The sequence below is a fragment of the Anopheles bellator genome, chromosome 2 (genome assembly GCF_943735745.2).
Source record: "Anopheles bellator chromosome 2, idAnoBellAS_SP24_06.2, whole genome shotgun sequence".
Taxonomy (NCBI): Eukaryota; Metazoa; Arthropoda; class Insecta; order Diptera; family Culicidae; genus Anopheles; species Anopheles bellator.
The window spans coordinates 11,594,854-11,604,558 of record NC_071286.1 but is presented as its reverse complement, the minus strand read 5'-3'; the positions used below and the strand labels follow the sequence as shown (position 1 = coordinate 11,604,558).

The window sequence follows — 9,705 nt, the reverse complement described above, 5'->3', positions numbered from 1 at the left end:
ACCCGCCATCGTAGGTGGTGTGCGTGGCCGCCATTTGTGTGGTTGGCAGTGCGCGCCAGCGAGAGAGAGCCAATCCTTTTTCTTTAGTATTGGCCCCCCCTCCGAATGGCCCCCCGGCCGGCAGATGAGCACTTTTGCAGGGTGAAATAGTGATATGGGATTCCGTGCGAAATGGTCCTTTTCGGCCCAAAAGGGAACCGAAGCATTCGGACCAGATTGGGGAAATACCTTTGGGGAGTCCGTTGGGAGTTTTGGGATATCTGTACCGATTTTGCTGCTAGCCGAAATGTTAAGTTTAATCTGCTCCAAAGTGCCATCAAGTCCGTCAGTCCATTTTCCAAACGTGGTCCGGAGACAGGGGTTGTGTTGTCTCGCGACTGCTCCACTTTGCATTGTTTTGCTCATTTTCTCAGTCCCGTTCTCTCATCGCACATCGATGAAACTGAAAGCAATCGGTGGTTCGCCTCGGTGCCGACACCGAAGAGAAAGTAACCGCAAGCCGGGGAAGGGAAGCCGCACCTTTCGCCCCACAAAAAGACAAACTGTCTCACGGTTTCCCCCCTTACAAGTGCCGTAAACCGTTCGAAGCCATCCGGCTTTGGATTGTCAAGAGACCTCGGGAGCCCCGAAGAGCTGAGAAGTGGGCCAGTTGAAAAGGAAACATTCAAACAGTGCCAGTAGGTGCAAAAACCCATCCATCCGTGGCGGACAGAATTTTATAAAATGGTTTCATTGAACAAACTTGCGGCCCAAAAAGAGAGAGAGAAATGGCCGCACAGTACGCGCATGACGGCGGCGAGCAGCGTTCGCGGGATGGTCTTTTATTTGCACATCATTTTAACGTGCTTTTGATGGGTTTTTACCATGATGTTAGCAACTTCGCTTCAATTAAAAGGGAATTTTTTTGTGACGACAATGCCTCAAACGGAATATTAAAGGAATTCGTGCCGTGCCCAGAAACCCAAACTTCCTTCAGGTGGTTGTTTTCCGTACATGCGCACAAAACACGACTCGTTTGAAGAAATTTTCTGAAACATTGCACCTCTTCCTAATCCCTAGCTATTTCATCTTTCGGTTTCGTCCCAACATGCACGATCAGCGTTTGGATTATGCCCATCGTGGGTCTTAGTCCAAAATTAGTGAAACGGATTACCCTAACGCGGGGTTCGCCACGTTCGCTGCCGTTGAAGTCACTCGCTGTGAGAGGCTGTTGAGAGAGCTGTGAGACAGGTGCGGAATAAGAATGAGTTTGCAACACACAAAGAGGTCGGCAAGCAGGTTGTACAACATTTCTAATGCGATCGGGAGCTGTTTTGTGACTACCTAATTTCGTTTGATTAGTAAGCCTTTCAGGTGACGTTCAGGTTGTTCACTTTGTTAGCTTATTAACGTGTGCAAATGGGGAACAAAAAACAGCTGGGGCAGCTTAAATGGGGAACAGTAAAACAATCTTTTGTAAATTTACCAACAAAGCTTACGTGCTTCTAGATGGCCCGTAATGACTCATGTTTTGTACCTCTTGCTGGTTCAAAATTAATAGTTTAATGAGCCATTAAATTTAAGGTGCTTAACAAACACGAAACAATAGCAACCAGGCACGTTTTTAGTAATTTTTAGTTGTTAGCAAAAAAAGGAGAATAGATCATTTAAAAAAAGGGAATTTCTTAGCGAAGACACTGAATCGATTTTAGCGCCATCTACATGTCTGAAACGCTTCCGTTGGCAACTGACAAACGCTTCCCCGGAAAACGCTCCCGAACGGAAGGAAGAAAAACGATTGTTGCTAACTGTTCGCTGTTGAAGTTGTTTGTTGTGGTTTCTACGTAAACATAAACGATATTTGACATCAGCAGATGATTTCGGAAAGATATTCACCGCTTCAAACTTATTTTTCTTCATTTCAAAACGACCCAGCAGTAGAATGATCCCCCAATTTGATAGTGTAGCTGGAACTGGATAAAGACGCAGGCGTTTATATCCCACTCTCGAGTTCGCGTCAGTCAGACAAAGTTCTTAATTCCAGCCGCAGGCCGGATGAAACAGGTGGACCCTGTGAATCTTCACGTAATATTAAGATCTTATCGTTATGATGCACAAACGCAACATTGTTAGTGCAACCGGTCTGCAGTGGGAATTGTGAGTGCTGCATTTGAAGCAGGCTTCGAATGCCGCACGGTTTTGATCCAGCGATCGTCAGTCAGTAAACAAACAGAAAACTTGGTTGCGATCGTTGCGGTGCGTGGGTAGCGGCGGCGGCTCCCCTCCCTAAGCAAATCGCGACTCTGAATCGCGGAACAGCCCGAATTCCGGTTTAAAGGTAGTGGCGCGATTCCCACGCATACCAGTACAGTGCGCGTTGCGATCTGCGTAGGACAGCAAGTGTGTGTCGCACCGCCGCGTACCTGTGCAAACCTGCTGGCCATTGTCTCTGTCGGCACGGGTCCATTCCGGCCAGGAGAATGTCCAGCTGAATTAGAATAGCCTCGAACGTTGCGCGGTGCAGCCTGAAGCTCAAGCGAGCACGGCGGCTGAGTGAGTCATTTTCGGTGCAGCAGCCCCGCGGCGTGTGCAGTGAACCCGCAAGAAACAATACGGTGAAAAAGGTGAACGGATTGAGACTTTCGCCCGATCGGATGAAACGGGAAGCGAACGGGACGTGACGGTTCAGCACAGGAACGGAACAGGTGAGAAGCAACAGCGTGCGCCAGTGGCCCCATGGATGCGTTCACTTTTCCATTGTGTTTCGTTGTTGATGGCCGTTCGCTCTGGCGCCGTGACCTACGACCGCGCACTGTGACGCGAGAGGGACGCAAATAAGCGCCAGCGCCCCAGGTGCTCGCCAAGCTGTGAAGCAACTTCAGATTCGAGGCACTTTGCTTACATTCTTAGCAAAGCGAACTTCTCCGGTCTGGACTGATAAGAAGAGGGTAGCTTAACGCACGACGAGAGCCACTTGCTGCTGCCAAGTCGGGAAGGGAATCGGGAAGAGAAAGTCCAGCCGGGAGACAGAAATTGGTCAATAAGGGCAATTTCCCTCGGTTTCGCTGGGTCCCGTTTTCGCGTCTACCGTTTTTTTGTCAATTTCGCGAGCCATTCCTCTTCGTGCCATGGTGTGCAAAGTTATGGGACCTCGTGCCCTTTGGCTATGCTGGGCCTTCAAGAAACTAACAGTAGATTGCCGTTTAGGTCGCCCAGGGGCTTATTGAAAATTGGTTCTTTGTCGTTCCGGTTAATAGTTAGTATTTTAACAGTGCGGCCATAAAATTGGTCTCACAGTACTCGTATAGACCGACTACAAAAAAACTAGTTCCTTTACGTCTACCCTTAAAACGACCCTCATTAGCATTCCTTTGTCAGTTCTCGTCACATTTATCTTGATGTGTCTTTAAGTCATATCCCTAAAAGTAGCTTGCTCTCGGTGGTTGAACAGTCGGGCGCCGGGTCGGTTGTAGGTTTTTGTTTCTACTTCCCAACAATGGCAGTGTAAATTTGGCTCTCGAGCACAAAAGTTGAACTTCACATTACATCAAACAACCGTGTGTGGGATGTTGGCGGTGCGACTTCTAATCGATCCTGATTCGGTCATTGAATAATTTAGAAGCTTACGTTAACTACTGGCGCCCCCCGAGTGCGGTCACTTCTTGGCAGACCGTGCCTAACCCCCACGCTTCCAGCGGCGGAAGCTTGTGACGACAAACACGACGTGTTCAAATGGAGGTGGGCGGTCTACGCCAAGCGTAGTCAGAGTTCCACGAGGGAAAGAAATTGCAATAGAAAAAAAAAAAATGTTTTGGCAATCGCTTCCGCCAAATGACGCCACCTTTTATCGTCTCGCAGACTGGCGCGACCGTTAAGAGGACAGCCGTGAGTAAGAACTGATTTCAAGAAAATCAACACTTGTTGCGTGTTGTCGATGTTTTTATCAGTTATCAATGGAGGCTCGATTACGGGATTTGATGTGCATTTGTCAAGCGCAGAAAAAGAATGCACAAAGTTCGTGTTTTATCAATTTTCTGTGCCATTGTTTACAACAGATAGAAACAGGAGAAATAAATCAACTTATGGCCAGCATTGCTCATTCAAGTATGCAAAGTTGGGAGACATGATATACGAACGCTGGTCAAGCCATAACTGGATTCTTTTTAACCCCAGTCGTGGTCGGCCTATGCTTAATCATAATTATATGCCATTGGGGTTGCCTCCGAGCGCCGGAAGTACGGCCTAACCACCAGTGGCGTTTAATTTAGTTTACGAAAAATATTGTCCATTTACGTTTACGCCTGCCTGCTTTAATCTGCGTCACGGCAGGATTCGCGGACCCGCACAGCAGGAGGACCGGCGGCCATCGAGATGGACACTTCGTCATCGCCGTCGAAGCGAAGCAGCATTCCGATACCGAAGCGAAAAACGTCCTTGCACCTGTACATCTCCGGTGGGGGCTCGTCCTCAAATTCATCGTCCAACGTCGGCTCCGCATCGGCCTCGATGAACGAGGATGAACCGTCGTTCACGCGGAGTATGCTCGGCTCGTTCGGTCATTCGGAATCGCCCCCACCGGCCGTTATTGGTGGTACCCACCCGCCCGAGTACGTCCAGCTTAAGGAGAGCCACAATCGGCTGACGGATAAATGCGAAAAATGTAAACTATGCTCCTAAACACGGCGAATACCCAAATTTTCTAATGCAAAATTTGTTTCCCCTGCTCTTCGATGTGGCCAGTGATGAAACGGAACGAGCAGCTTGAACGGGCCAACGAACAGCTCGGCCAAACGGTGAAGCAACTTAGTGCCAACGCGGAAAGCTCCAGCCGTGAGCTGGCAGAGTTTACCGAAAAGAACCGTCGGCTTCGGCGGAAGCTGTCGGAAATCATTCCCTCGACCACGCCGGGAGATCCGTCGTCTGTCGTTGACGGGGCGGCAGAAAGTGACGATGACGAGATAACGCCGGAGCGGACGGCGCTGGCTGGTGGCGGCGGTCCGGCAGCGCGGAAAGGCGAGTCGGCCGGCGACGCAAAGACGACTGAAGGCGACTGGCTGAACGAGATTGAGAAACTCAAATCCTACCAGAACAATGTCGACTTGCAGCTGTACGAAGCGAACGAGAAAATTTCCGAACTGCTCGAAAATGTGCGTGCTCTAGCTTTTCGGTGAAATATGATTCGGAATGTTGACCAATGTTTCTGCTCCATTCTCTCCATCCAGAAGCAACAATACGAAGAAACAATCGAAAAGCTTCGGGCGGAAAATGCTGAGCTGAACAAGGTGGCGCGCCTCATGTCGCGCAACATGCTGGAGTCTATCGACACGACCAAGAGGTACGTATTAGATAAATTGGTCCCTGTTATTGATGGCCTCGAACTGTAATTGAAACGAAGCGGCATTTTATCTCCGCAAACCAAAGTCCAAAAGTTACCCAACTGTGTCTTGGAGGTTAAAGCATCAAGTAGTCACGGAAAAAAGCAATCCATTGTCCCGAACCGAATCGTAGGTAGGCTGTGCTAATTTCCCGGCCTTTCTTTCCAGTCTCGGAAACTCGCTGATGCAGGTCCGCCGGGAACGGGACCTTGTGCGGGGCATGGTGCGCCAGAGCTGCGACTCGGTCGATTCGAAGACGAGCACCAACGAGGAGATTCAAAAGATCCGCTCGGAGTACGAACTTCAACGTAAAACCTACGAAGCACAGTTCATCGAATACGTGAGTAGTTTTGTTTGCGCCCAAAAAGCCATTCGTTATCAATCCCTTTGCATCTCGGCCTGGCTCTAGCAACTCCCTAGGGTTTGGTTGAAAGTTTAACAAATTCGGTGTATGGAAACAGTAGTGGCCAAATTTCTTACTCACAAAATTTGTACTTTTCGAGTTGCAACCGCACTGGGCACTAGTGTGTGCCTAACTACTAAAACCCGTGCGTGATTGAAAGGGGCAAAGATCGCAATGCACCAAACTTGGCACCAAAAGGACGACCGATCGCCCGATATTTTGAAACGATGTTTTCCCTCCTTCCCCCTGTTGGCATGCTCGCCGGCGTTGGTGCGATACTTATCGCTTCCCTTTTTTCATGCCCCTGTGACCCGGTGCGATGGGCCGCACGGAACGGAAATGCCTTCCGACAGAAAAGCCTGATGAGCGAAGAGCACGAGCGGAAGACAAACGATCAGATCGTGGTACTCGAGCTGGAGGTTGAGCGGCTTCGCGAGCTCCTTGCCGACGCCCTGGGACGGGCCGAGCGAGCCGAGGAGGAAGTGCGTACGCTACGCCAACAAATCACCGCTAGCCGGTTTCTGGAACGTTCCGGATTGGCTATCGTTGGTTCCAACTTTTACGCCGCGGACTCCACGGAAGCGCTCGTGGACGACTTGTCCCTGCGGTGTCGCCGGTGTAGCCTTTCCAATGATCGCCGCTCGCCGACCGGTTCTTCACTGTCGTCAGCCGTAGCACCGGAGGCACCGACACTGCCACCACCACCGCCACCACCACCGCCACCACCACCTCCACCGTTGCCACTACTAGCACCGGCCGCTAACAATCTCGCTAACAGCAAGCATTTAATCTCACCGAGGGGCTCAACGGCGGGAACCGCTGCCGGCACCGAACCAGCGCTTGGCTTAAGCGAAGCGATTTCGAGACAAAAATTAAATCACGTAGCAATAACGAATGTAAATAGTCACCAGCCAGCAACAGGTAGGTTTTATCGATCGAACATGGGCGGCCCGCTTCGGTGCCCGTCGCTCTTTCTCTCTCACTCTCTTTTGCAGGACATTTTCCTTTGCTTCTTCCCCCTTCTTGTTGGCGTGTCCGCTTGTCTGTGTCGTGTTCGTTCGCAGTACGCATTTTCCGGTCATATTTTCTTCCCCTCGCGCGTGTGGTTTGGAAATCCTCGCTACTGTGCCACTTACCGCGCGGGTACAGAGTTCACTACACGCGTGTGTGTTGCTCTACCGACCCCAACCGGTCGTTTGTTTGACGCCGGTTTGCGAGGGAACAAGAAATAGCCAAAGCCAAACCGCAACAAGTTGTTGTGCTCTTCACCGAAGGAAGGACGGTCGAACGGAAACGAGCGAATGGGGAGCCTTACTGTTGTCACGGTATACTGTTGTGGCATTAGATTTTAGATGAAACAAAAAGTGCTTCCCATTTCCCCATACAGTCATCTAATGGCGGAGAAGGATGCAACTCGGAGGGACACAACTCATAAAGACACTTTTGCAACACTAATCGATAGTGTTAGGAACTTTACAAAACAATTTCCACAAAACCGCGTCTTCCTTAACGATTTATGCTTCTGTTCCGCACCTAATGGATGGCCGCCGCTCCGATGGATGCAGCAGAGCCAACACACGCGAGCAACAGCCGTCGAACGGAAACGAAGCAGGAAGGATCTTTGGTTGGGCCCGAGCGGGTCAGTCATGGGATGATATGGAAAGTTCAGCTAATAGAATTTTGCCATAACCTTTAAAGTGAACCTCTGTGCCTGCCGGTGGCGTGTACTGGCATGAAATCAGGCCGTTCTCGTGTTTGCCCGCTTATGTTGGCGCCGTCGTCGGGTGGCGGAGTAAAAGCGGCGACGGTGGCAAGCGAAACGGAAGCAACGTGATGAACCACTTTAAGCGAGAGCCTCCAGGTTGAAGAGGCATCAGCAGAACGTGCTGTTTGGCATCGACGGCCTTTTAAAGAGGTCTGCCTCGTGTGCGTCAAGCGAATTATTATGTGGTGTTCTATTTTTGCGTAACTAATTACTGAAACACTGCACCTTAAATAACTATATCTATTGTGGTCACAATGTATAAATTACGAATACGAAGCACCAAACCAACTGAAAACACATCGAACGTTTATCGCGAAAAAGTCATCACTGAGGCAAGCCGAATCGTGTCGCACGGTAACTGTTCGCACTCAATCCGTTTAGGCTCGAAGGCCAGTGCAACACTGGTGTTGTTTATTTTGCCGTCGTTCCACGTTACCACCAGCGCAATGTCCTGTCGTTTCGGTGAACACCAACTCGGTTGACCACTCGTGGTGCGTGGTGGAAATGAACACCAGGGTTGGTCGAGAAAATCATTTTCACGGATTCATCCCCCGCACGGTAATTTGTGCTGGTAAACGGTAAATGGACAGTGAAATTTGCTTAACAATAACGCTCATTGCATTAGTTTCTATACTGTGTGAATAGTTTGTACAAATATGCAACCTTTCTGTGCGTAAATAATTTCTGATGGCGATTAACAATGTAACAATGCCTTCAACGATAACCTAATCCCGTCTAATTCGTCCCCAAAATGGCTGCCCATCCCATCGTTCCGTCGAACAGTAGATTGCAATTACAGATCGTTGATCGAATCACCGTCGTCTCACGTTGTCAATGTCTGCCTTGCAGGTCTAGATTCGGTGATAGCTGACATCAAGAGTGGCAAGGTGACGCTCCGGAGACGGCGTCCGAATGTACCCCACGTTCCCGACAGCGGCGATGCAGCCGGGAGTGCCGACGCTAGCAGTGGCGACGGACAGCCCAACTACAGCCAGCTGGCCGCCCGCAATCCGGCGCTGAAGGAGATGTACGAAATTTTGGAGCGTATGAAGCGGCAGAACCGGAAATCGAAAATCATCGTCGAGTCGGAGTTTGGGTGCCATCGCCACCAGCAACGTGGTGGAGGCGATTCTGCAGCCGCCGACGATGAAGACAAGGGTGTGCGCGGGGAACGAATCATCACGGATGTAGCCGATTTATGATGCCGCAGTGTGTTTTAACCTTAATAACATTTAGGTACAATAACAACAACTAGAACAATTCCTCGACCGTGGAACTGGTTACACGCTACCACACGTTTTAATTGATATTTTAGAAACTAAGATGCATTTTGTTGAAATATACCATCAGAAAGAGCTACTATTTTAACATAATCGACACTCGAGTCCCTCCCCCTGGTACTGCTGCTGTTTCTAACTGAGAAAGGCTACCAAACATCTGGAATGCGGGTCCATCCGGTGTTCCCATACTGTCAAGAGTACTAATTTGCCCTCTCGAATCTACCCTATTTGATAAAGTGTCCTCCTTTCGTAGCTCTTCAACGCCGCTTTTCCAATGCCTAGGGACCACACCGGGTGGTGCATTGGGTCGTCAGAAGAATGCATAACGAGAATAAGAAACTCTAATCGAGCACACGAACCATCGCGACAAGTGACTCGTAGGCTGCGAAATGGTAAAAATAATAATAAACTCTTAGACAAGCGTGGCGTAGCGTGTGAGGATCATAAGCAGGAGGAGGGAAGGCGGCCGTAGATGGAAAACGAATGGAATGAAGCGTAACACCAAGTGTGGAGTACAGGGTGGATACTATTCGGTGACACTTTCTCCCGCTTTCTCTGGCGTATCGGTTTTCCCCGTTGCATTCTTCCCATTTCCATCAGTTGGAGGCGCGCACGATTGTCACCAGGATTGCGCCAGGAGAACGGGCGCGCGAGAGAGAGAGAGAGCGAAAGAACCCGAGAAAAGTGTTTCCCGTGGCGCACACCGCACGAGGATACGAACGATCGCACTCGATCGGCTGCGCGAACCTAAGGAGTGAAGCGACGTGAAAGGAAGGGCGTCCCTCGGTCCCCGCCGGTGCCCCTGCTGTCACTGATTTTACTCTGCGCCAGAGTTTTTCCAGAGGGCTTAACCTAACCTAACCGTTCGCCGTTCCGCTTTGGTGTTCGCGTTCGGCTTGGTGG

General features: G+C 50.1%; 1 protein-coding gene across 1 annotated transcript; it reads left to right on the top strand.

The window, feature by feature from the left end:
• The first annotated feature begins 2,410 nt into the window (after positions 1-2,410).
• LOC131208432 (junction-mediating and -regulatory protein) lies at positions 2,411-8,908 on the top strand. Its single transcript, XM_058201180.1, has 7 exons — positions 2,411-2,684; positions 4,309-4,639; positions 4,720-5,126; positions 5,202-5,314; positions 5,523-5,694; positions 6,111-6,678; positions 8,372-8,908. The coding sequence occupies exons 2-7, from the start codon at positions 4,351-4,353 to the stop codon at positions 8,722-8,724; spliced, it is 1,902 nt and encodes a 633-aa protein (XP_058057163.1). The 5' UTR covers positions 2,411-2,684; positions 4,309-4,350; the 3' UTR covers positions 8,725-8,908.
• The last annotated feature ends 797 nt before the right edge of the window (positions 8,909-9,705 follow it).